The 25456-nt window shown below is 39.3% G+C and overlaps 5 protein-coding genes and 1 long non-coding RNA gene across 9 annotated transcripts; 3 read left to right on the forward strand and 3 right to left on the reverse strand.

The window, feature by feature from the left end:
• Nucleotides 1-722: 722 nt before the first annotated feature.
• Nucleotides 723-1808, forward strand: LOC146982678 (hemoglobin embryonic subunit alpha). The gene is made up of 3 exons (XM_085783775.1): nucleotides 723-961; nucleotides 1066-1273; nucleotides 1591-1808. Exons 1-3 carry the CDS (start codon nucleotides 864-866, stop codon nucleotides 1717-1719), a joined length of 435 nt encoding a protein of 144 aa, XP_085639901.1. The 5' UTR covers nucleotides 723-863; the 3' UTR covers nucleotides 1720-1808.
• A 1814-nt stretch (nucleotides 1809-3622) lies between these two features.
• LOC146982679 (hemoglobin subunit beta-2) lies at nucleotides 3623-4518 on the reverse strand. The gene is made up of 3 exons (XM_085783767.1): nucleotides 4308-4518; nucleotides 3969-4191; nucleotides 3623-3848 (listed from the first exon to the last, which is right to left on the reverse strand). Exons 1-3 carry the CDS (start codon nucleotides 4397-4399, stop codon nucleotides 3720-3722), a joined length of 444 nt encoding a protein of 147 aa, XP_085639893.1. The 5' UTR covers nucleotides 4400-4518; the 3' UTR covers nucleotides 3623-3719.
• Nucleotides 4519-7078: 2560 nt separating this feature from the next.
• LOC146982680 (hemoglobin subunit alpha-A) lies at nucleotides 7079-7958 on the reverse strand. Its single transcript, XM_085783779.1, has 3 exons — nucleotides 7807-7958; nucleotides 7470-7677; nucleotides 7079-7345 (listed from the first exon to the last, which is right to left on the reverse strand). The coding sequence occupies exons 1-3, from the start codon at nucleotides 7899-7901 to the stop codon at nucleotides 7217-7219; spliced, it is 432 nt and encodes a 143-aa protein (XP_085639905.1). The 5' UTR covers nucleotides 7902-7958; the 3' UTR covers nucleotides 7079-7216.
• Nucleotides 7959-9462: 1504 nt separating this feature from the next.
• On the forward strand, nucleotides 9463-10329 carry LOC146982681 (hemoglobin subunit beta). Its single transcript, XM_085783781.1, has 3 exons — nucleotides 9463-9617; nucleotides 9784-10006; nucleotides 10105-10329. Exons 1-3 carry the CDS (start codon nucleotides 9526-9528, stop codon nucleotides 10234-10236), a joined length of 447 nt encoding a protein of 148 aa, XP_085639907.1. The 5' UTR covers nucleotides 9463-9525; the 3' UTR covers nucleotides 10237-10329.
• Nucleotides 9495-9882, reverse strand: LOC146982682 (uncharacterized). The gene is made up of 2 exons (XR_015036271.1): nucleotides 9748-9882; nucleotides 9495-9703 (listed from the first exon to the last, which is right to left on the reverse strand). It is a non-coding gene; the product is annotated as an uncharacterized LOC146982682 (long non-coding RNA).
• Nucleotides 10330-11506: 1177 nt separating the features above from the next.
• Nucleotides 11507-25255, forward strand: nprl3 (NPR3-like, GATOR1 complex subunit). 4 transcript variants are annotated; one of them, XM_085783783.1, is made up of 14 exons: nucleotides 11507-11902; nucleotides 13164-13233; nucleotides 14141-14179; nucleotides 14983-15115; nucleotides 16685-16759; nucleotides 18175-18328; nucleotides 18433-18511; nucleotides 19303-19440; nucleotides 21170-21326; nucleotides 21758-21864; nucleotides 22199-22328; nucleotides 23258-23447; nucleotides 23545-23737; nucleotides 24885-25255. In XM_085783783.1, the coding sequence occupies exons 1-14, from the start codon at nucleotides 11707-11709 to the stop codon at nucleotides 25048-25050; spliced, it is 1827 nt and encodes a 608-aa protein (XP_085639909.1). In that variant the 5' UTR covers nucleotides 11507-11706; the 3' UTR covers nucleotides 25051-25255. The 4 variants fall into 4 exon arrangements, with proteins under 4 accessions (XP_085639909.1, XP_085639911.1, XP_085639908.1 ...); XM_085783782.1 differs by having other exon boundaries at nucleotides 11508-11902; nucleotides 18430-18511; XM_085783785.1 differs by lacking the exon at nucleotides 14141-14179.
• Nucleotides 25256-25456: the final 201 nt, after the last annotated feature.

Below are 25456 nucleotides of genomic sequence, written 5' to 3' on the forward strand. Positions count from 1 at the left end.
AATCATCTGATACAGGATATAGATCCTCTCAGACTCAAAATAATGGCAACATACAGAAATTAAACACAAATATACCAACCCATACATAATATCACTTAAATACATATAACAGAATAATCCATCCCCACATTACCTCAAAGAAAAACAACAAAACAACTTGCTATATATCTATATATTTGTCACATCTGCTCTCTATGTTATAACATTTGAATTACACACCAGGTTTTCAACAATGAACCTAATAAACCTGTTACTGTGGGAAAAGTACAGTCTCTCATCAGAGGACAAACAGTTAAGTGATAGTCATAGATTTTCGATTTATTTGATCTGCGGGTAAGAGTTAAGATAATTTGCATTTGACCCAAAATTGATGCTGAAGATGTTTAGTATTGAAATCTATCAATAAAAGGTGGTGTTGACTCTTCATTGAGCTTATTTCCAATTGGGCACAAAAATCTGAAGTAGGCTATAGGCTACTATACGGAGCTGTTATCACATCGTTATTGTTTTCATTATAAAAGCAGCATGTGTTACTGATACTTTTTGACTTTGGAAGTTTGCATTCTCAATCTGGTGACCCTCTTGAGCTTCCTGTGCATAGACCCTTTTGAAAATGACTTGTTCAGTTATTTTCGTCGTGTCTTTCCAGCAGGTCTTTCGGGGCCATCGTGATAGATCTCTCTCTCTGTGTTTATCTCTGCGCAAGCTGCGATTTGGATAATACCGTCTAAGTGCCAAGAAGCATATCTCGTGGGGGCGCGGTTGTGCCCACGACCTTTCATGACCTAGACTCCTATATAAGCCTCCCCCAGTCTGAGCTCATCAGTAGCTATTCAACTTGAACCTGATAATCTACAGGCAAAATGACCAGTCTCACTGCTAAGGACAAGGCCGCCGTCAAGGCCTTCTGGGGCAAAATCTCCGGAAAGGCTGAGGACATCGGAACTGATGCTCTGTCCAGGTGAGTAACCTATGATCTTTACTTACTTACACAATTTGCTCCTTAAAATTGTGTTAAATCGTTTCTATCCTTTACTCACTGTCTTATCCACGTGTATTGCGCAGGATGCTGGTGGTCTACCCTCAGACCAAGACCTACTTCTCCCACTGGAAGGACCTGAGCCCCGGCTCTGCCCCAGTGAGGAAGCACGGAATCACCGTGATGGGTGGAGTCGCTGATGCTGTGTCCAAAATCGACGACCTGACAGGAGGTCTGCTGACCCTCAGCGAGCTGCACGCCTTCACCCTGAGGGTGGACCCTGCTAACTTCAAGGTAGATGCCATGTTACTAACACCAACTGGGTTTTTACTGCTTTTTCTTTATTCTTTGAAGGCCACTTCAGCACTGGTGCATGTCAGATTAACACACCAGCGCCTTCAAATTCACTGTCCATGGTGCTGAAGTTTTTTTTTTAAAAGCAAACTGACCCCATTTAACATAAACAATACACATAAAACAACACGACAATCAGCTGAGATGGTGGTGATTATGATGCAGAAGTTCACTCCAGTCTGCATATGTCGGTTTGAGCGCAGATGTGACCATTGTCTTCAATGAAATGTCATGATGTCATCTTTCCTCTCCCACAGATCCTCGCTCACAACATCCTCGTGGTCTTGGCCATCATGTTCCCCGATGCATTCACCCCCGAGGTCCACGTGGCCATGGACAAGTTCCTGGCTTCTCTGGCTCGTGCCCTGTCTGAGAAATACCGATAAACTGCAGGAGATGGAGCAGATGACGGACAGCAGCGCGAGAGCTTGGATTGTTTGTCACTCTGATTATATGAATAAATGATCAAATGCAATCAAACATGCTATGGTTGTCTGTGTTATTGAATTAAGTATTGATGAGAACTCAAGTGAAGGATCAGCAGGGCCAACTGCCTATACCCACATGCCATTTATCCATCCATCCATCCATCCATCCATCCATCCACCCACCCATCCATCCATCCATCCATCCATCCATCCATATAAATGAAATTTAATAGTTAACTTAGACCATCGTTTAAAACACAATAACATCTCTGCCGAAATAAATGCTGAAGACAAAATGTTCACACCTAAAAGTGCAAGAAGTGTAACAAACAGTATCCAAACAACTGCTTTATAGTTAACCATATACAGACGTACACACCTCATCACACTCAGAGCTGCTGCAGCTCAAGTTTCCTGCTTCATTACAACTTTTACAGCTTTTATTTTGGCGGTCTCCATCAGTGTTAATCAATAACTGTTAATAACCTTTAAATTCACCGTTCTGTAGTTTGTGTATATATATATACACAAACAGTTGTTTGCCATGTAAACAAACTATATGTTAAAGGCACTGATATTTTTGCCCATGTTGTATCAGAATGCATTCACGTGCATTCATGTATGCATTAAGTAACTAAAAATGACAAAAAAGAATCTTTAACAGGACTCGTGCGGAATGGCCATTTGCAATTATAAATTAACAAATTAATGAGTAAGATAAACTAATTAATTAATTAAATAAATAGATTCAACTATATGACTATGAAAATCAATAGGCTGTACATGACTGTGTGACGCGTAACGCGACTTTGTTCCTTATGTGTAACCTTTTAAATTGACCTATTGATATCATAGACACAATATGATGTGAATATAAACTACATGTTAGATACATTAGTAGTAGTAGTAGTAGTTTATTCGATCTTTACACAAATTGTTTACAGTTGAGCATCAATCATAATCAGTCAACCTTCCATATATCGTCCTTAGTTCAACTAGTTCATAAATAGATCGATAAAGTGTGGCTGATGAAGCTATCTAGTATTTCAGTAAATCCATTAGAGCTCTTCATGGTTTCAGAGTCATAGAAAGAAACAAGTATCCAATAATTAACAAATGAAGCCAAAAAATAAAATAAATAAATAATTAAACAGTTGCAATCAGAGTCATAGAAAGAAATAAGTATCCAATAATTAACAAGTGTAGCCAAAAAATAAAATAAATAAATAATTTAACAGCATTACAGTTGCAAACACCCAATTAATCAATCCTGTTTAAAGCTTTCTATCATACTATGTTTTAATCTATTTCTAAATTGTGTTATGTTTTTGCATTGTTTGAGATCCTCTGTCAAGCTATTCCACAGTTTTACTCCCGCCACAGAGATACACATGCTTTTTAATGTAGTATTTATTCTTGGTTGTTTTAAGTTAAGTTTCCCTCTTAGCTCATTTCTCCCCTCTCTTTCCTTGAACATTTTTTTTGAATATTTAGGGAGTAAATTATTCTTGGCTTTGTATATTATCTGTGCAGTTTTAATTTGTACTAAGTCAGCAAACTTTAATACTTTCAGATTATTGGTGTGGTGGTTGTATCCTGCATGAGTGTGTGTGAATTGAATTGAATTGAATTGAATTGAACCAGGACTGTCGATGTAACATTTTCAAATTGGACTGTCTGCACGAGTCCTTTTATCATAGATTATGTTGATTGAAGCACATAAATAGCCTACATACGTTTTTTTTTTTTCATTTTAAATTTCATTTCATTTGAGTGAAACATTGGGCTAAAACATGGCTTTAAATGTGTAAGGACCAGGTGCTGATCCGGCCATAAGAACAGACTGAGAGAAACAAACAAGTTCAATATGCGAATTGTTTTATTTATTCCTGCGTTAGAGACATGGTTTAAAAAAAGAGATTTTAAAACAACATCTCCTCCTCCTCTGCTGCAGCTCTCTAGTGGTACTGCCTTCCCAGGGAGGACACCACCACGGACAGGAACTTCTGGAAAGCGGCCTGCACATCACCGGTGAAGGCGTTTCCCAAACGAGCAGCGACCACGATGGTGAGGCAGTCGGACAGCAGCTGCATCACAAAACAACACAGAGAGAGAGTCAGAAACACGGCAACAAAGGTGCATGGAGGGTTTTTTGGGGGGAGAATGTCTGAATACGGACAAAAATTCAAACTCGTTTGTCGTCTTACCCTGAAGTTATCGGGGTCAACGTGCAGTTTCTCGGAGTGCAGCACGCTCAGCTCGGCGTAGGTCTCCTTGATGTTGTCCATGTTCTTCACAGCCCGGTCCAGACCGTGCAGGATGGTTGTTCCGTGCTTTGCAATCAGAGGGTTTGCGGCGATGGCAGCGGCGTTGTAGAGGTTCCCGAAGTTTCCGAAATACCTCTGAGTCCAGGGGTAGACGATCAGGCACCTGAGGAGTGGGGAAAAGATGCACAACTTACAATTCTGATAATAGGCTATATCACTTAAGTGCACGTTATTGGATGAATAAGAAAAAAAAAAAACAGAAAGGACGTAGCCTGTCACCTGGAAAGAGCTGCAGGGCCCACGATCTCATACTCCATCTTGGAGAAGATGTCCTGGATGGTGGAGCGCTCGAAGTCTGTCCATTCAACCATTTTGCCGGTTTCAGATTTGCACTTGCAGATGCATGAGAGTCAGAGACTGGTGCTTTTAAAAGAACCGTTTCACTCCTCCCCGCCTTATGCGATTGGATGAATACGGGGCAGGGGGCTGGACAAACACTTCTGTCTGGATTTGTAAAAATGATAAGGTGAGGACAAATCTGCTGTGCTTAGATTGCACCTGGGGGCGGAAAACCCGATTAGTGAATGTGTGCTTTGAGTTTGAAGTTACTACACAACTTGTATTGCCTGATAAGGAATAGGCTAAATGATACAGACAAGCTGTGCTACGACAAAAAAAACAAAAAAAAACAAACAAAAAACCTCCCCGACGATTTCTTAAGAAAATAACCCATTTAATTTTCAATGCTTTTGGCATAGTGGTCCTTTATAACTTAATAACCAAGTTGGTTATAAAGGCTGCTAATACTAGTCTCAGCAGCTTTTTATCTGACAGTAACATAACATCTACCAGCGTGTTAATGTTTCTGTGCTAGATCTGTTTGTCACCAGTGAACAGACAGCTAAGGTTATGCTCTGGAAAAAATAAAGAGACCACTCCAAAATGTTGTTAATAAATCAGCTTCTCTACATGCATGGCAGCCATCGATTTCAGTGTCTATTGAACTCCAACACAAGCACACCTCACTCTACTTAGCTGATCACCTGAACCAAATCATATTTAATGAGGAAGAAAGATTATAAATAAATAATAATAAAGAAACACTGCTGCGATTAAATATTGGGATTATTCCACCAATTTTGATTTCTAAACTCTTCCTATGTTTAAAAAGTAGTGTTGTGTTGTTTTAAAATGAATATGAACTTGTTTTCTTTGCATTATACAAGGTCTGAAAACACCAGAATTTTTTTTTGTTATTTTGACCTGTTGCCATTTTCTGCAAATAAATGCTCTAAATGATAATTTTTTATTTCCAATTTGGGAGAAATTTTGTCAGTAGGTTATAGAATGAAACAAAAATGTTCATTTCACTCAAACACATAGCTATGAATAGTAAAACCAGAGGAACTGATCATTTTGAAGTGGTCCCTAAGTTTTTCCAGAGCTGTAAGGTCAACCACTGGTGGTGCTGCTGTGGTTTATTTAATCACAGTCAAACCAGCGTTGGCCACCAGTACGCAATCAATCCAATAGAGGGCGCTGCTGCGCATCATCAGTCGCTGAGCGGTGCAGGACTGGACTCTCCTCGTGATGCGGACTTCCTCCTCAAACTGAACCCTTATCGACTCATGTGAAATCACAACTGATTACTGCAGCTTGGCCACTTCGCTCATCAGGAAGTGTTAGGCTCACATGATATAGGCCTACATCACAGGTCACACATATTTATACATTTCTGTACAGGTCATGTCGTAGCCTATAGCCTACCTGACATTTGAAATCACCACCATCATTCATTCACCATAAATGTCCTGTGGCCTTGTTATGGCTACGTTTTGTTACACCGTTGTATTATGTCCCAGTATTGTACACTGGAACACGTGCACAATGAGGACATAAAAGTCGGTTAACTTGTAGCTATTGATCACATCATGAAGCGCAAAATTGAAGTTGATGAATTGTGGCTTTTTCTTTACCACATGTCGTGAATGACAAAGTGCAATCTGGACACAACTTCTCTCTAAAGTGTCAATTTTATTTGCCATTTGTGCACAAACCAAACAGGCATATATGAATTATTGTGCAGGGCTCTTTTGGAGTCTAGTGTAAGTTAAAAGACACAGAAAGGCACATATAGTCGATAATAAAAAAGTGTTTAACAAGAAAAGAAAAAATATATATAGCCTAATAAATATTATAAGTAATGAATACAACTGAAGTGTAAAAAGTTTGACATACTTTATAAAAAAACAAAAACAAATCTGTTACATTGATTAGAAATCAGAGTCTGCACATTTTAAACATATTTTTCACTTATGAAAATAGTGGTGATTAAGCTGGTTTAATAACATGTAGAGACGCTCAGTCACAGGCAGAGAGCTTTCTGCTGCTGCAGCACCTCGGACAGCTCCTCGGCTTCCGGCACAGCAGAGGGAGGATGAGCCGGAGCTGTTTGAGGTGGACACACCTCGGCCTGCTTTCACATCCACCCATCCATCCATCCATCCATCCATCCATCCATATGGAGTGAGGGAGGGGTGCACCCACAGGACTGACTTGACATACAAACAACGTTCACGTACATTCACACCTATGGTCACTTCTGAGTAGTCAGTCAACCTAGTGTAGGCTACATGTCTTTAAACAGTGGGAAGAAGTCAGAGAGCGAATAAAACCCACTCAAGCACATAGGGAGAACATGAACTCCACATAGCTACAAAGGCCCCATGAAGCCCGGGATCGAACCCTGAACTTTCTGAGGCGACAGTGCTAAACCCATATTAAACAATTAAATGTAACCTACATTATAGCCAACGTAGAACACGATAGCGTCATTTCAAGTTTTAAAACTTTATTCACTGGTATTATCAGAAAAGAGTTACGTTTTAATTGATGATATAGACTTTTCTTTGAATAAAACAGGGTTAACTAAACTTTATTTCCTTATTTTTATTTTATTATTATTATTATTTTCAATTATGAATAAATTATAGGCTAATTGTGTGGAGGCTGATCGAACTAAGAAAAAAAAAGACAACAAAGAAGAGACATTTTGACATTTTACATTTATTTGATTTATTCATCAAATCCTTTCATTTTGAAAAGGGATCTTGGACGTTGTTGTGGACGACGTGCCACCCACACGTGTTGCAGGCGGGCAGTCGATGCTCCTGGGTCCGCTGAAGGACTTAGCGGTACCTCTCGGCCAGAGCCAGGGCCAGGTTCTGCAGGAACTTGTCACAGGCGGTGTGCACCTCTGGAGTGAAATCAGCGGGGAAGTACATGGCCAAAACCAAGAGCATGTTGTGGGCCAGAATCTGCGGTTGCACAGGGAGGGGGGGGGAGGAAAGGGTTAGATCAAAAGGCCTATATGTCATAGCCTATTATACTTTCTACAAAACCATCACACCGGCTTGTGCTGCATTGATCCTTGCTCCTTACCCTGAAGTTGGCTGGGTCCACTCTGAGCTTGAAGGCGTGCAGCTCGCTGAGAGCGGACAGACCTCCTGTCAGGTCGTCCATCTTGCCGACAGCGTCTCCCACAGCTGCCATGATGGTGGCACCGTGCTTCTTCACCTGTGCGGAGTCAGGGCCCAAATCAGCCCAGTGGGCAAAGTAGGTCTTGGTCTGGGGGAATACAACCAGCATCCTGTCAGAGGGAGATTGAACAAAAAGAAAGAGTTCATTACGAGAACAACGGCATATAACAGCGGCATATAACAGCATGTGAGTGGGTTTGTAGGCCTACTGTATGCTGCCACAAGAAGAAGCTGCTTACCTGCCCAGGGCGTCGGCGCCGATGTCGGCGGCCTTTCCGCCAACCTTGTCCCAGAAGGACTTCACAATGCTCTTGTCTTTTCCGGAGAGACTCATGTCTGCCTTTTCTTCAAGTTTTCTTCACTGAAAGAAATTTTGTCTGACGATGTTCGTGAAGTCGGTCTCTGACAGTCTTTTTTATATCAAACCGAATCGCACCACGCCCCAGTATCAAACCAAACCACACCTCATCGAAAGACTTTGCCAGAAGTTTCCATGGCAGTTTGTGAGATAAAAGTTACCACTCCCTTTTCTATAATTTTTTTAAATGATGTCAGTTAGGCTATTTTACAAAAATTAAAATGTCATCGTCAAGTGAATTCCACACCTAACATTATTAGAAAAGTCATTTCTAGCCCGTTTATGTAAAAGTTTTGTAACTTTTCATTCGTCTTTGAACCTTCAATTTTATTTTCACATCACTCTATAAAGATCTTAACATCTTTTGAGTTTGATTGACAACTGAAAGTTTACTAAAAAAACCATCTAATTGAGAAAGAAATCAACATATTAGCAGTCTTCTAAACGTGAAGTTATAGTAGCCTAAAACAACATGAGGGGACTGTGTAATAGGCCTATATCAATAACATCCTATTAAACCAAACCAAACCAAACAAACAAACAAACAAAAAAACAATGTAAAACCACAATGAAGATTAATTCTGAATTCAGCCCCAAAATATTAGGCCCTAGATGTTAATAGGTTCATACATGTGACCTTGTCTGGCTTCAGCTGCAGCTTTGGGGTCTTCATGTGCCTACAAGTGAAAATCTGACTCTTTCAAAATAAAGAGAAGACTGTCTGTCTGTCTCTCATGTGAGACTCCAATTCAAGCTTGTAAGCTTGTCCCAAGTGCCGTTTACTTAACACTGTTTTTTGTTTTTGTTTTACCTTTTCAAAAATCGATTTTTAAACCAACCTTCAGCTAACAGGGGAATTAAAGGTTTGAATGTAGGAAATGACCTTGAGATCTCTAGTTAATGTTGAATATAGTCAGAGAAAAACTGAGAGGTTCCCCACTGTGAAATATTGTAACTTCTTAATCTATTTTATGACAAATTGATGTAGCTAAACGTTTCATAAAGTGATACCTCAGTCATTATTATGAAGATATGAAGATATGGATGATCTTATAGAGACAGAGCTAAATAAATGATCAAAACATGCCAAAAAAAATAGTTTTTACATATAGGCTACATGTATAAAACGAAAAATAATAAATTCAGGTGAAAATAACACATCCTAATGAAATGAGGGGGGGAAATAGAAATTAAACAAGATTTTATATAAACTAATATCGGATCTGAAGAGATATACAAAAGACGATGTAAAAAAAAAAGAAAGAAAAAAGAAAAGAAACCCAACAACTTCTGTTTAGAAAACATGGGCTATTGAGTTTCAATTTTAATGATGGCCCATATTCTAATAAAATTAGAGTAAATATCATAAGATTGTATCAGTTTTCAGCGTTATCAGTCTTTCCCAGTGCTGGCAATGTCCCCATCCTAATCATAACAGGTATAGCAACCCCACCTCTGGTCCAATCAGCGTCTCTCAGGGGCTGAGAGGTGTGGCATTAAGGAATTAATAAAAACCCCATCAAGGGGAACATTTTCTAAAGGTTTGTGACCAGAGACTTTTTGTGTGAAAACAGATCGAAAAAAACTTAACGTCGTCACCATGGTCGATTGGACAGATGCTGAGCGCTCCGCCATCTCTGCCCTGTGGGGAAAGATCGACGTGGGAGAGATTGGACCCCAGGCTCTGGCCAGGTGACCTCACTGTTTATTTTTGATAGATATCTGATGTAATATTATTAAACTGTATATATAAAGTGGAACCTCGCTATATCAGTCGGCTGTGTATTGATTTATTTTGAGAATGGCTGACTTTTTTTTTTACTTTTACTCAAACTGTGTGTGTCTTGTGTCATTTCAGGCTTCTGATCGTGTACCCCTGGACTCAGAGACACTTCTCCACATTTGGAAACCTGTCCACCAACGCCGCCATTCTCGGAAACCCCAAGGTTGCCGCGCATGGTAAGACAGTGATGGGTGGACTGGAGCTTGCCATCAAGAACATGGACAACATCAAGGGCGCCTACAAAAGCCTGAGCGAGAAGCACTCTCAGGTGATCCACGTGGATCCTGATAACTTCAGGGTAAGTTGACCTCCTTGTCTGCTTCTATACATGCATCGTTTATCACTGACAACCCCCTTAATGTGATCTTTATATGTTGTTTTCCTCATTTTTTTTAGCTGCTTGCTGAGATCACCACCATTTGCTTGGCTGCCAAGTTTGGACCCTCCGTCTTCACCCCTGATTTCCAGGAGGCCTGGCAGAAGTTTGAAAATGCGGTGGTCGCCGCCCTGGCCAGACAGTACCACTGAGCAACACTCCGACTAATGTGTTCAAGATGTTTGATCATGTTCTTCCTTGTTGCGAAAGGCATCAAATAAAAACCCAGATTATACGTACACAAATCTCTCTGTGCGGTCATTTGTACTGTAAAAGTCATAGTTTAATTGAAAAAAAAAAAAAAAAAAAAAAAGGTTATTTTTGTTCTCATATACGACTGCCTGGACTCAGTGCCAATTCGTGCAATATTTGACTAAGATATCCTTTCTTTATCCCAAAGGAAATTCAAGTACCCTAACCAGTAACGCTGATATAATGACATAAAAAGCAATAACTTGGAGATGAGAAAATATACACTATACATCGATATCTTATAGATAAAAATAGGAGAAAAATAAACAACTTAAATAGAAAAAATCTGTACCAAATATCAAATATGCACAATATCGTTAAGGTAAATAATTAAATCGTTATATTAGTGGGACAATGATCCCAAAATGTGCTCAAGTGCTATTTGTATTCCCCTTCCCACACATGATCTCTGAGTGGAAACATTATGAGAGTCCACTGTTCATGTGCCAAGGGTCCCATACAAAGTTATAAAGGGAATTTCACCACTTGGGAGGAAATTGAATGCATCAGTGGTATATTATTTTATTATAAGGAAAATATTTGTATAGCTACCAACTATTTTGGCGTCCATGAGCTGAATGTGCAATTTGATATAAATGGGTGCGGTCATCTGAAATCATTGATAACAAACGCATCAAAACACTTTCCGTCTTGCCAATGCGCACGAGTAGTAGTCATCAGCCTATTGGTATTTGACCTAATGGCTGAACTTATTACACGTCTGGACAGGCCTTTGGTGTTTTATTACAAATGTAAAAAAAAAAAAAAACCTAAAATGTTGGGCCCCCATATGGCTGTATGACTGTAGCCTATGCTCTCTCTCCCAATTTCTCTACTATCCTATCAATTAAAGGCACAGAGCAAAAAGAAAAGAAAAGAAAAGCTTAAAAAAGAAAAGAATAATAAGAAGAAGAGGATGAAGAAGAACCTTAAATCTGGCGGACGTAGAAAATATTTATCAACTAAAAAGATTTGACCGGTTGAATCACAAATTAAATTCACATACCTGAATGTATTGGTCACTATAATACAATATGGACATGTCGTCTAATTTTCACAGCCCCTTATCAACTTTATAAGACGTTATTTATTTCCTGAATGTGGGAAAACAAGCTGTGACAGCTGAGAGGGGGGAACCTTCGTAGCCACGGTCCCTGTTCCCCAGTCGAACATCTTTCAAGGTGACACAAAACAATCACAACAACCGTTCATGGGCGTACGGGACGGGGAGGAAGGGAGGGAGAACTAAACAGAGCCAGGCCTGAGAAGTTGGACCAGTTAACTAGATAATTCATGAGGTTACCTGAGTGTTTGTGTTTGTGTAGTCGTGGTAAAACTTTATTATCGACAGCTCCGCGCTGAAGTTCAACATGATGCTCAACCCGTCGGCCGGGTTACAAGAAGACCGGAAGTCCATGTACAGTCAGCCTCAAAACAGCGTGTACAAAACGGGAGATAAAACCAGTCCTATCAGTGTTATCCTGGTCAGCTCTGGCAGCCGAGGGAACAAGCTGCTGTTTCGGTATCCTTTCCAGAGAGTGGCTGAATGCCCGTCGTCTCTGACAGGTAGGGTTAGCATTAGCATTAGCATTAGCATCACCAGCCCACTGTCACTAATCAATTTTCGCTATTGGGGGGAAATCAGTGTCCTCCCATTCATTCTCACCCATAGTCACACATTCACAGAGGCCGTTTTTACATCTCACACCAGTATCCCACAGCGAAACAGTGTATATTGTCTTGATCAGATTTTGTTGTGTGTTTAAAGGGATAGTTCAACATTTTGGCAAATTCGCCCATTGTCATAATCCCTATTAGTCATAGCAGTAGGTTCATTACCTTTAATTATCGGTGCATGTTGTTTTGAGATCTGCGGGGCAGAGATGTGAGCTGCTCAGCGAACACGATAGAGGTGAATGGTACAGGTCCTCTGTCCCTCATCAAACTCATCAAATACACAATCCAACAACTCCAAAACACTCTAGTGGACAAGTTGTGACCTGCACATTCACCACACTATGAAATAATAATGTAATATTATGAGACAGAGCTGTTTTCGAGGCAAATGCAGCCGGAACTACATTTCAGACATGGCTGCTGGGCGGAGTGATTTCAAAAGTGCAAGTAGTTCTGAGTATTTGCTTCATGTGTCGTAATGTTACATAATTATACATGATTATTTCATAGGCTACTAGTGTGGTGAATGTGCAGGTCACAACTTCTCTACGAGAGCGTTTTGGAGTTGTTGGATTGTGTATTGATGAGTTTGATGAGGGACAGGGGACCTGTACCGTTCACCTCCATTGTGTTCGCTGAGCAGCTCACGTCTCTGCCCTGCTGATCTCAAAACAACATGCACCGATAATTACAGGTGATTAGCCTACTGCTATGACTATAGGGATTATGGCAGTAGGCGAATCTGCCAAAATGTTGAACTATCCCTTTATTGGATCCGTTTATGATCCTAATCTCTATGAAAAGACGATTTCCAGTTCACTTTCTGAGCACAATCAATATATTTAGTTCAGTACTTTTGTATGTCATAGCAAGTAAGTACAGTGAAAATAATGACTATACTAATCAATTAAATCAGCAGCAGGTCTCCTGCTTGCACACATTTTCTTTCCCTATGGTACTGGGCAGGTAGGTTGCTATAAGTATCTTGGAGAAGTTGCATACTCATTCTGCGGGTTTAGGCTGTCTGAATGTTATTCTTCACATCATCCATACTGGTTCCATGATTTGAACATTGTTACTGTTTATGTCACTGCCTGTGTGTTTTGGGTCTTTAGTCATGTGAACTAACACTATTATTTCTGCCCACAAGCAAAACAACGAAGTCCATATGTGCTGAACACAACCGGAGATGGTCTTGAGGATCAAGATGGTGATTCCAGGTAATTTTTTTTTTTGTTCTTCATATGATATTAGTGTTTTTTGTACATTTAATTATTGTCATAAAATTCACTGCAAGTGGATTTACAGCTTGTTCTGAGAGCCACATATTCATCTTACTCTAGAATAGAGAATATTGACATTGGTTAATTTAGCCTCCCATGTTTGAGCATTATTGAATTCATTTTTTTTTCTTGTCTAAAGCTGCTTTTTAAGTTTGTTCATCTGAACTGGTGAAAAAAACACAGGTTTATAAACAGCAATTTTAGGTCACACTGTATGTTGTTTGCTCCTTTTGTGAAAATGTGGGGCACTGATTTTTTTTTTGTGTTAAACACACACCAGGCTTTTGGGATAAGGTGTCTGAAAACATACATATTCCAACCAGGAGTTAGTCATATTTACAAGAAAAATAGGATTTTAGCAGTTCACTATTTTCTTTTTTGTCCACTGAGGGAAAGAGGTTTAGTTGAGTCATGTTCTGACTGCAGACAAAGAGTTTTTTTCCTCTCTGCTGTTCATGAAGAGTGGTTGAGCCGTCAGGACTGATTGACATATCTGACTCCTCCCTCTTTGCAAAGTCAACAATGTTGACATCTGTTCCAGTAAAATAGAAAAAAAATGTCCTCCAGACCGATGACCTTTAAGTCAGAGATGCACCATTTTCACTTCATAGTAAAACGCAGAAGGCATCATGAAATCTGTTCTCTCTCTGTGTCCGTTGACCACACTTGACGTGCACTTGGAGACAGCATTAAGTGGTAATTAGCGGTTTCACATCATCACAGTATCACATGTTTGTTCGGGTTGTTTTGATGTCCATTTTTATGCATTCAGCCCAACTGTGTGTTGCATTTTCCCTTTTGTTTGCTTTTTTTCTTCTTTTTTATGGCCCAATTCCCATTTCAGAGAGCAATCTCCACTAACTGACGAACAGTTGGTAGCAGGGTAAGACGAAATCATTCTAAACCACCTTTCCTTCGCTTAGATCACCCCTGTCTTTTTTTTTATCCCCTTCTTTCCTATTTTGTGTCCTACATGGATCCCCAACCCTAATCTACAACAAAGAATCCTTGTAAATTTATCTGTAGCAGATCCAGTCCATCCAGTGTTTGGTTAATTCGGGATCTCAGTGTTACTTTCCTCTGTACCGTTGTTCCTCCTTTCCACATTGGAAATTAAAAAAACTTTAATTAAATGTTAAATAGAGATCATAAAAGTTTTGATTTAAAGTAATTAGCATGTAGACTTAGCATCAGGAAACACAATGCAAATCAAATGCAAACTGAAATAAACACATTATTTTCAAATTGTCTTGGCGAGGTAAGTCTACAGTTTGTCTAATTTTTTTAATTTTTTTTTTTACTGGAAGTCGAGAGCTTGATTTTTATCCCTTCGATCGCAGCATGAGTTACTTCAGTCAAACCAGCATGAGTCTTTCACGTTCTTCATTCATACAGCGACTTCACTTTTTTTCTGCAAGGAGACCTCTTCTTCTTTTCTCTTCTCCAGTAGCCACACAAGCTTTTTTTTTTTTCATTTATACTCTGCTTGTTGAATTAAATCACAGGCAGATGCATCTGATTAACACAACTCCTCTTAGAGACAGGGATGTAAAAAAAAATAAAAATAAACAAACAAACAAGCTAATTCCAACTCTCTCACCAGTCCCAGCTCTTTCTGTGCTGTAACCTCTCCTCCTCCCTCCTCAAACAATTTCTTATTGAGCGTGCGCTTCAATCTTCATCAAGGTTCTCTGACATCATCCTGGCCACCATCCTGGCCACCAAGTCCGACATGTGCGGGAAGAAGTTTGAACTGAAGATCGACAATGTGCGATTTGTGGGTCACCCTACGCTCCTCCAGCATCCTCCCATCATTCAGGTAGGAACACATGAAGCTTAATGAAGAGTTGCAGGCTCATGAATGATGGCAGCCATTTGCAATGTGCATTTTGAAGCTGCTGCTGTTATTATAAAAATATAATTAAAAAAAAAAACTAATTTTTTATTCTTTTGACATCATTACCATAACATTAACATGTCTTGCTATTTGGCTTTGATGAGGCCACTTCTCATTTCACCATGATTGTTTTCAGCTTGGTTGGTCATATAACTTCAGCAGTGCCCCCTGCTGACATTTCTGTTTTTAACAATGATGATGCACCGCTTTTGTTGCTAAGGTGACAATCTTTCACAGGGGGTGGAGACAATGACATGAACATAAAAGACAAAGCAGCTGAAGCACATCTGACATTTTAAGGTGGATCTTACACAGAGACACACAGACTCAGCTTCCCTGATGTTCACAAATCCTTGATGTTGATGTACTGAGGAACTAATTGTTCTTGGCTGCATGTGTGATTGTGCCAGTGCAGCTTTTATTGTTTAAATGTATGGTTGCCCTCCTGTTTTACACTCAGTTTACAGTTTAGGGTTACACTTTATATAATAAGTACACACTGTTAAGCATTAATTAAGCTTTAAATACTAAATGCATCATTTATAATGCACGAATACTCATTAGTATGTAGTTTATAAACACATTTAAAAATGTTTTACTCATCATTGATAAGCGCTAACTGTATGAGTTCATTTGCAAAAGCAGATAAATGCCATTTTGAAAAAAATGAGCTGATGCTTTTGAATTATTCTTTGCATAGTGTTGTTTTCAATAAAGCTTTATTTTTTTGAGCTACGTCTTTTTTGTTATGTCTCATCTCCTTGGTCAAAGCCACTCAACTTTGGTTTGACTGATATCACCTGGTGTAAATAATAATTAAAAAAAAAATTGAATTAAAAAAAATGGAGTTATCTGCTTTTGCAAATTAACTCCTCTATTAACTACTTACTAATGAGTATTAATGCATTATAAATGAAAAATTCAATATTTATTAATGCTTAACTAATGCTTAATAGTGTGTCCTTATTATAAAGTGTTACTGAGTTTAGTAGTAGGTACTCCAAGCAAAATCCACAGCAGCCCTGCATCAGATCCTCCCTTTAATAAGCTTATTGTTTTCACAGTTTATCAGTTTGTTTTGAAACCATTTCAGAGATGTGTTGATTTAACTTCACAGTCATGTTTAAAGGTGCATTTTGAGCTGCTGTTGAATATTATGGCTTCATACACATGTAGGTGTTATTTCCTCCACCGCATGTATGCATATCATACAGTTGAATAAACACCTCTCTGAAACAGTCTCAATAACAACTGAGCATTATAACCTTTCATGAGGGCGGGGTTATATTTATATTTTGTTCACTGTTCCTAATAAACTGTTAACTGATTGTATTTATGAATTTCACAATTTCTTAAATGGAGCCTTGACCCAAATGTCTCTCATCCATTGAACTGAATCTGCATCCTGTGTATTTACTATATTTAACTTACATCATGGTAAACATGGTTTGTTTTATGCTTCATTCAAAACTGTGTCTTCTTTCCATGTAGGTTTCTAAAACAGATCCTTCGCCTAAGAGAGAGATGCCCACCATGATATTGTTTAATGTGGTGTTTGCACTCAGGGTATGAAAAGACTTCTTTAGATTTCTTTCTGTAATTGCATGTCTTGAAAAATGAAGTTTGATTTGGTCCGCACAAATTAAATTTAATAGCATTTTTTAAATACAATTGTTATTATAATGATTATATATATATATTATAATTATCTAATGATATAGATACTGTTTGTTTAAAGCAAACTAGAACAAAAATATTAGTAAAACAGAGTGTAGATGATAATACTGTGTCATTACAACTTAATTTCCTTTTATTTTTAATGATAGCATAATTAAGTCAGCTGGCTGTGGGTGGGACACACACATGTAGTGTTCTGTTAATCTGTGTGTCTAGTGAATAGGCGGGGTGTGTGAGGGTGATAATATTCCAGTATACTCTATCTGTGAGTGCATGGGAACTCAGAGGGAGGAGGGGCCAATTTATTTTGCTTAATCATGTTTTCTCAACAAGGCACAGCCTGTCCCTGCCCGTGCTGAGTCACTGTACCCAGTAAGTCTCAGTAATGCTGGGCTAGGGCCAGAAAATTGTCCAGTCATGTTTTGTCGATATCTGCCCAGCAACTGAGGGTGGGATTAACAGTTAATTGTTTTGTTTTTTTAATATGACATAATATTAGTATTTACAGTGTGGGTTGTTTTTGTGTATTTTATAATACATTCAGATTTAAATGGGTTCACTGTTAAAATTCGCACAACAGTAATTTATTTTTATGTTTTTGCACATGTTCATTTAATTCCATAATTAAACAATGGCACCTGATGTATTTAAAAAGCAAAGAAATATGTATCATAGTGATCAATTCCTGTTTTATCCCTTTATTTACATACCTGGGCATGTGTTAGTAACTATTCTCTCAATTTAAAGAAGTGCAATGAAAAACCACCACTAAAATTAATGAATACAAACTTCAGATTAGACAAAACCTTTTTGACAACTGTAATATCCCTTTAAAACACAAACTTTAGAAGTGTGATAGTGATTAGATTTATAACTACACACTATTAATCTTCAGTTAAGCATGATTAAAAACGTAATAGATCATTTATAAAGCATATTCCTATCATTAAATGAAACAGTATCTACTGTAATTTATAAACAGTTATAAATGTTTAACTCTCAATTAAAGAGTTTATCTATAATAAAACATCTATGAAAATGCTCACTAACTATCAGTACATGTTTATTTAATGTATGTATAAATGCATGCATAAATGTACATCTCAATAATTTAATAAACTGGTATGTAATTGTATAATAGTTGATTCATTAATGCTGTATCTGTAGTCTGTTAGGTATTAAAATACACATATTATAAACACATTAGAGATAGCTTATTAATCAAAGTTTAAACGTTTATAACTATATTTATGAGCTACAAACTAATTAATAATTTTCTCCCCTCTTGTGTTCGGCCTCTACAGGCGAACGCCGACCCCTCTGTCATCAGCTGCATGCACAACCTGTCACGACGCATCGCCATAGCCCTGCAGCACGAGGAGCGGCGCTGCCAGTACCTGACCAGAGAGGCCAAGCTGATGCTGGCCGTCCAGGACGAGATCACCACCATGACCGAGAGTGAGATACACGCTCCTCACCGTCTCAGTAAAATAACACACGTTTCTGCTTTAGTGTCTGGTTTGTATTGTAACACTGACAGTGTTTTCCCCCGATGTCAGCAGACGGAAGCCCCCAGTCCCCATTTAGACAAATTCTTCCCAAATGTAAACTAGCCAGGGACCTGAAGGAGGCGTACGACAGGTGGGTGAAGAGACACATAATGTTCACAGCTGAGAAAGTGCTGAAAGTGCCCAGTCATGTTTTCTAAATATCTGCCCAGCAACTGTGATGTTATTATTATATTATTACTAGACGCCTCCACTCATTTAGTTATTTTACTTTTGTTTTGTTTTAATTTTATTTATTTTTATTTATTTATTTATTTATTTGATTAGGACATTGCATCTTAATCAACATGTCAGCCAGAGCATCAATGTAAATATGCCGGAGTTAGCATAGTTGCTAATTCACATCCATTGTCCTAAGGCAAGTCTTAACATACAAACAATATACCAGTATACAAATAGATAAAACACAGTTTTACACAAAAAGTAGGTCCCAATTCACATTAATTCACATTAAGAATCCATATAGAAAAATAGAAAGAGAAAAAGTTATGTATGAGAGCAGGTCTGGCTTGCTACTAACCACTGTTTGAGGGTCTTTTTGAAAGTGGTGTAAATGGCACAGTCTCTAACGTAAACTGGTAATATATTCCAGGAATGTTTCATGTATATATTTTAAAATGGAAATATGTTTCCATAATAGGTCATTTTTGTCTATTTTCTATCTGATAACGTGTTTTAATAACTCACTTTCTAATGGATTTGTATAGAAGTGAATGCTTTTATAATGATGTAACATAATGTGTTCATTCATACAAGTCAGCCTTTTTTTGGGGGTGTTTTTACATATTTTCTGCAAGAAAAAATGTGCCAAATGTTTATTTATTAACACCAATATTAATTATCATCATGTCTGTGTTTTCTCAGCCTTTGTACAACTGGTGTAGTGCGGCTACATATTAACAACTGGCTGGAGGTTAGTTTCTGTTTACCACACAAGATCCACAGGATTGGTGGCAACTACATCCCCCCAGAGGCGTTAGAGCGCAGCCTTAAGGCCATAAGGTTTGTTTGCATTTTTTTTCTTTTGTACTTTATCTTTATGTTTGATCAGCAGAAGTTTCTAAACTCTATGTGATGGAACTTGTGAAAATTACACTGATGGCAACACCCCAGTTGACAGTTATGGACTTTGATACAAAAATACAAAATTGGCATATCACACAGAACCATATAGGGGCTCCACCCAGTGCCACCCCCCTTCTCACACCAGCAACATGGTAAAACGATTCATCGAAATGATAACATTTTCTAACAGACTCACTAGATCCACACCCCTGTTTCAATCCCTGAGTGTATAATATGTATTTTTGTTTATCAATCCATTCACAAGTTACTTCCTATCTGTTTCCAAACTGTATTTCAGTTCAATTCCCAGATTCATAATTTCAACACTAGGTCAGCAAATAATCTTCATCCCACTTTTTTCACCTCTACTTTCTCTCAGTTCTCAATTAGATTTAGAGGTCCGCACTTTTGGAATTCATTACCAATTCACCTTAAAAACTGCACAAGCATAAATTCATTTAAGAAACAAATAATTCACTTTCTATTGGCCCAGTTGAGCAATGCTTCGCCACACAATATTGCTTTTCTCTCTCTCTCTTTTCTAATTGTTTTATGTTGTTCTTCACATTACTGTAAATTAAATTTCTGTTGAATGTTTATCTTTAGGAGGACCACTTGACAAGCCCTTAGGGATTTTTTTTGGTTTCTCCTGCACATTTGCTTGATCTACTGTTTGTTGTTGTTGTTGTTCCACTTTTTAATATGCTGTTTTATATACTGTATCTTTCATGTGCTAATAAAATACAAATACATGGTGGAAGTCTTTAGACTAACAAAATAATTATTCTCCCCTATTTGGGTGATGCTGTGTTTCCACATTTTAATTTACCATGTAAGACAACTGTAACATTTACTTGTAGTTATCAGTAAAGTTTTGTTTTATTTTCCCCACAAATGTTGCTAATCCGACTTAGCAGTAAAATAACCAGGTGTGACAAACATATGACCCCAACACTAAAATGTAGCCTGCATAGAAAGATAGATTTTTTTAATCACCCCTGGGAAATTCATTTATCCAGCAGCTTAAGTAAAGCTTTAGTTTTAGCTTGGAAGTCCAGATCATGAGCCACTGCCTTTGGCTGAGGAATAAATTATACAGCCTGATGGCAGCAGGGACAAAGGATGAGTATACATCACCTATACATGACCAGCAAATATGACAATTAAAATTAAATGAAAAATGCAAAATGCAAAAATTAAAATAATATAATAATAACAAAAATCTATGTTGTTGGATGAAATATAAAATAGTTTATCCTTTAAACTGACGCTGTAATATCTAATCATATATCATGTCTTATTGTGTTGTTAACAGCTATTTAAGGGCAGACTCTTGTACATGAACTTGCTATTTAGTGTTTGAGAAAAACATTGGAAGTTTTCCATGGTCCATGCTGCCCCCTAGTGTTCAGTCTACTTATGTTAAGAGTTATGAACAGCCTCTCTGATACTGTATATCTTACATTTTTGTCTTTTTGAAGCTGGTAAAATATGCAAAAGTATTATTAAAGAATAAAAAGTTTTAATGTTTTTATGTTTAACAACGGCGGTGAGTAGGTGCTCTCAGATACACTGCTGTATGTTGTTCTGTAGAGCTGATTCCTGACGAGGAGACAGTCCAGATGTCTGTTGATTGAGCGGCTGTATCATGTGTTTGCGTCTGCAGACCGTACCACGCCCTGCTGCTGCTGGAGAATGAGAAGACGCTGCTCAACCAGCTTCCTCTGGACTGCTCTCCTGCCATGGTGCGCCTCATCAAGACCTGCTCAGCGGTGAAAAACCTGCAGCAGCTCGCCCAGGACGCCGACCTGGCCTTACTTCAGGTGCAGAGCAGTCATAACATCTGCAGCACTTTTTCCATAGTGACAGAAAATATTCACAACTACCTTCAATCTTTTAGCTGATAGAGAGTCCACAAATTAATGATGCTATTTATTTATCATGTAAATACAAAACACAAAAGGTTGTAAATGTTATAGAATATGTATAAGTGCATATATGATATAGGGAAAATCAAAGACTGATCTATTTAAATGGTAAATATGTCAAATATGGTGCAAAATGTGCAACTGTGGTGTAAGAGCCAAGTCTGTTGCAGATTCATGTGATCATACTGCCATCTAGTGGACAGTAGAAGCTCCTGTTGTACTCGTTTCTCTTCAACATCTGGTTTTCACTTTTTGTGGTTTATGTTTAGTTGCTGTTATTTCACAATATAATTATTTACTAAACATTTCCCCCCCTCCTAACTCAGATCTTTCAAATTGCTGCTCACTTGGTTTACTGGGGCAAAGCCATCATCATCTACCCGCTGTGCGAGAACAACGTGTACATGCTGTCTCCTCATGCCAACATCTGCCTGTGAGTGTCTGCGATGTGTGCAAGCCAACTGGCTGCACTAGTTACTGCACAGTTAATAGACCATAATTCTGCCCCAGAAGCACCCGTCGGTGCCTTAGGCCTCATATTCACTGAAAAACACATATAAATTATTATTAAATTCAGATTTCCAGAGCCTGCACTTGTTAAATCACCCCAGAATGTGTTATGAAAGAAATATTGAGCCTTTGGCAACGCTTGTCTTTTTCAATAGACTTTCCCTTACAACACTGTGGAAAGTGAATTCAAGAGAGCTGTGCTCATGGAAACGCTCGGCATTGTAGAGTATAAACCTGTGTCATGTCTCCCTGGATAGATACTCACCGCTGGCGGAGCACTTTGCCCAGCAGTTTCCTGGTCATGATCTGCCCTCCATGTTGGCCAAGTTCTCGCTACCTGTCTCGCTGGCTGAGTTCAGAAACCCTCTGGAAGCCCCGACACAAGAGGTAGGATATTAAAAATGTATAACATGTAATAAATAATACAGCAATAAAATTACACAGTGGCTGAGAAAAAGCGAGGATCCCATGTGTTTTCTAATTTTAGTGAAATAATCTGATTTGTATGTTTTGTTTCCCAGTAAGACGAAAAAGGGGGAAAAATCCTTTCCTCCAAAAACACATGGCTTGAAAATAGTTCCATGTTTGAAGAAATATTTTTAGACTTCGGGATAACAGGCTGCGACAAGAACAGATATTTTTGTACAAATTAAGAGCAAACAAATGTGAAATCCCGAGAGTTTATAGGGCTATTACTGTAAATTTGGACGCTGTGTTATGAGAGCAGAACCATCTGGCGATGATCTCCGACCCATCTTGTTTGGCCGAGCAGTTTGAGCATCGGGGATGAATTATAAATGGCGGAGGGACATCGGCTACAGCGTCTGCAGCCTCCATTTTTTATGAGAGCAAGATCAGAGTCGTGGCTTCTTCCCCGTGGCTCATATTCGATTTAAAACACGTTTGACCTGGTTTTAGGGACATCAGCCTGTTCAGCTTCACTTGTTCAATGTTGTCCCAGGCCATCATCTGTTTGAACTGTTGTGCTCTGGCAGGCGTTATAGGTCCACCAAATCCAGAACCACCAGATTCACAAACTGTGCCATAACACATTTAAACAAACAGAGATGACAACCCCCCCAGCCACCCTCTCATTCATGAACATTCACTGTTGCACTTTCCATTTCTTGCACTTTCTGTATAGATGTTGTTGGTTTTATTTATTGTTTTATTGTTTTTACTATTTTACTATTTATTGATTGTATACCAAGTGGAGTAGCCACATAATTTCGTTGTACTGATGTATAATAATGACAATAAAGGCTTTCAACTCAATTCAATTCTCCCTCCCTCCCTCCTCCCCTCTCCTGACCCAGGCCCAGCTGATCCAGATGGTGGTGTGGATGCTCCAGCGCCGCCTGCTGATCCAGCTGCACACCTACGTCTGCCTGCTGGTGCCGCCGGGCGAGGACGAACCGGGGCTGAGGGATGAAGATCCTCCGCTGGCTGCCAGGGTCGGAGGCCGCAGCCTGAGCACCCCGAGCGCTCTCAGCTTCGGCTCCCCGAGTTAATGTCCTTCCTCAGCTCAGCTCGTCTGCCTCTCTGCTCTTCCAGATGTTAACAGCTAATATATATATTTAACCTTTGTCCCTTCTGTGTGCAGCCAGCAGCGATGACATGACCCTCACCAGCCCCAGTATGGACAACTCCAGCGCAGAGCTGCTGCCCGGTGGCGACTCTCCGCTCAACAAGAGGATGACGGAGACGCTGCTCGCCAGCCTGTCGGAGCACGAGCGGCAGGTTATTCTGAACATCCCCGCCGCACAAAATCCAGAGGACCTGAGGATGTTTGCCAGGTAATTGAAGCTGCCTCACACACACACACACACGCATACCCTATGCTCTTTTCTTCATCTTTTAGCTTGTGCATCAAATGTTAAAGGGATAGTTCAACATTTTGTCAAATTGGCCCATTGTCATAATCCCTATAGTCATAGCAGTAGGTTCGTTACCTTTAATTGTCGGTGCAAGCTATTTTTACAACGGCGGAGCAGAGCCGCGAGCTGCTCAGAGCTACGCTACGGAGGCTAGTGGGATTTCTTGGTTTCCCTCATCAAACTCATCAAATACACAATCCAACAACTCCAAAACTCTCTCGTGGACAAGTTGTGCACATTCACCACGCTATGAGATAATAATGAAATGATACGAGGCAGAGTTGTTTTCGAGTTAAATTCATGCAAAACCGCTGATGCGCGTTCCTGTCAGGGGCAGTTTTTCAGCAAGCAGTCTCTGCATTTGCCTCAAAAACAACTCTGTCTCATAACATTCTGTTATTATCTCATAGCGTGGTGAATGTGCAGGTCACAACTTGTCCACCAGAGCGTTTTGGAGTTGTTGGATTGTGTATTTGATGAGTTTGATGAGGGAAACCAAGAAATCCCATGAGCCTCTGTAGCGTAGCTCTGAGCAGCTCGCGGCTCTGCTCTGCCGTTCTAAAAACTATATAGGGATTATGGCAATGGGCCAATTTGCCAAAATGTTGAACTATCCCTTTAACTACCCATTCCTCTGTGCTTTCAGGCAGTTAGATTAACAGATGGGATAAGCTTTAGTGGGGATCCAGTGACTCATTCTGTTGTGAATCACTCCTCCGTCTCGTAGGAAATAAGATGATAATTGTGCAACGGTTTGGAAAATAGTTATTTTAATTGCATTCGCAGAATATTGAGAAATACAATCGCAAACCACTGGCTGGAGGGTTGAGATAATTGACTTATTAGCTGGAGAATGTATTATGAAAGTAAAAACGTGTCTTAGAGGTGCTCATCAATCAGGGGAATCAGACCTACCTGCTGCACAGTAATGAAAGATGTCATCAGAGGTGTGAAAAGTCGTGTCTCATGGTTGATTTACACAGCTAACGATCCAGTTAAACTGCAGCTCTCAACCCATTTCTCCTTCTGCCTGTTATGACGCACGCCTGTCTTGTGTTGCTTTCAGGCTGCTGCATTATTTCCGGGGACATCACCACCTGGAAGAGATTATGTACAATGAGAACATGAGGCGCTCGCAGCTCAAGACGCTGTTTGACAAGTTCCGCAGTGTCCTTGTGGTGACCAACCATGAGGATCCCATTATTTCAATCTTCCAGTCACCCATGGAGTAGCGGCATCAGCTCTCACCAACTGGAAAAAAGATGTCGAATTGAGAGCTCGGCTAATAGCTCCTAAGTGCTCCTTCCTCAAGAGAGTTGTTTTTTTAAAAAAAACGAACTGACACAATGATTTCATCAGTGTAGAAAGTGTCTTTTTTCCTTTATGAGCCAAATGTTTGTTTACAATATTAAATTATTTTGTACAGAACAGAAAAAAGACCTTGAGTGTCCATTCACTGTGAATATTTTTTTTTGGAAAGAAAGACCGGCGTATAGTCGCTCGCTCTGCCCCCAGATGTGTAAGTGAGCTCATCTGCACTGAGCAGCACAGAGGGGCACTGACTCGGTGGGTAATGATCATTCCAGACCTCCAGATACCTCCACTTCAGGAATCCCAGAGGTGGCGAGAGGAGAAGAG

Source organism: Trachurus japonicus, chromosome 8, assembly GCF_045865225.1.
Source record: "Trachurus japonicus isolate A0001 chromosome 8, Traja_1.0".
NCBI lineage: Eukaryota > Metazoa > Chordata > Actinopteri > Carangiformes > Carangidae > Trachurus > Trachurus japonicus.

Coding starts and splice junctions, on each gene's coding strand:
- LOC146982680 (XM_085783779.1), bottom strand. CDS start 7,901: ATGAGTCTCTCCGGAAAAGACAAGAGCATTGTGAAGTCCTTCTGGGAC. Junction 7,678..7,806: donor GGCGCCGACGCCCTGGGCAG/GTAAGCAGCTTC, acceptor TCCCTCTGACAG/GATGCTGGTTGTATTCCCCC. Junction 7,346..7,469: donor TGGACCCAGCCAACTTCAGG/GTAAGGAGCAAG, acceptor GTGCAACCGCAG/ATTCTGGCCCACAACATGCT.
- LOC146982678 (XM_085783775.1), top strand. CDS start 864: ATGACCAGTCTCACTGCTAAGGACAAGGCCGCCGTCAAGGCCTTCTGG. Junction 962..1,065: donor GGAACTGATGCTCTGTCCAG/GTGAGTAACCTA, acceptor TGTATTGCGCAG/GATGCTGGTGGTCTACCCTC. Junction 1,274..1,590: donor TGGACCCTGCTAACTTCAAG/GTAGATGCCATG, acceptor CCTCTCCCACAG/ATCCTCGCTCACAACATCCT.
- LOC146982679 (XM_085783767.1), bottom strand. CDS start 4,399: ATGGTTGAATGGACAGACTTCGAGCGCTCCACCATCCAGGACATCTTC. Junction 4,192..4,307: donor GGCCCTGCAGCTCTTTCCAG/GTGACAGGCTAC, acceptor CCCACTCCTCAG/GTGCCTGATCGTCTACCCCT. Junction 3,849..3,968: donor TTGACCCCGATAACTTCAGG/GTAAGACGACAA, acceptor TTTGTGATGCAG/CTGCTGTCCGACTGCCTCAC.
- nprl3 (XM_085783782.1), top strand. CDS start 11,707: ATGATGCTCAACCCGTCGGCCGGGTTACAAGAAGACCGGAAGTCCATG. Junction 14,180..14,982: donor GACGAACAGTTGGTAGCAGG/GTAAGACGAAAT, acceptor ATCTTCATCAAG/GTTCTCTGACATCATCCTGG. Junction 21,865..22,198: donor CCTCATGCCAACATCTGCCT/GTGAGTGTCTGC, acceptor CTCCCTGGATAG/ATACTCACCGCTGGCGGAGC.
- LOC146982681 (XM_085783781.1), top strand. CDS start 9,526: ATGGTCGATTGGACAGATGCTGAGCGCTCCGCCATCTCTGCCCTGTGG. Junction 9,618..9,783: donor GGACCCCAGGCTCTGGCCAG/GTGACCTCACTG, acceptor GTGTCATTTCAG/GCTTCTGATCGTGTACCCCT. Junction 10,007..10,104: donor TGGATCCTGATAACTTCAGG/GTAAGTTGACCT, acceptor CATTTTTTTTAG/CTGCTTGCTGAGATCACCAC.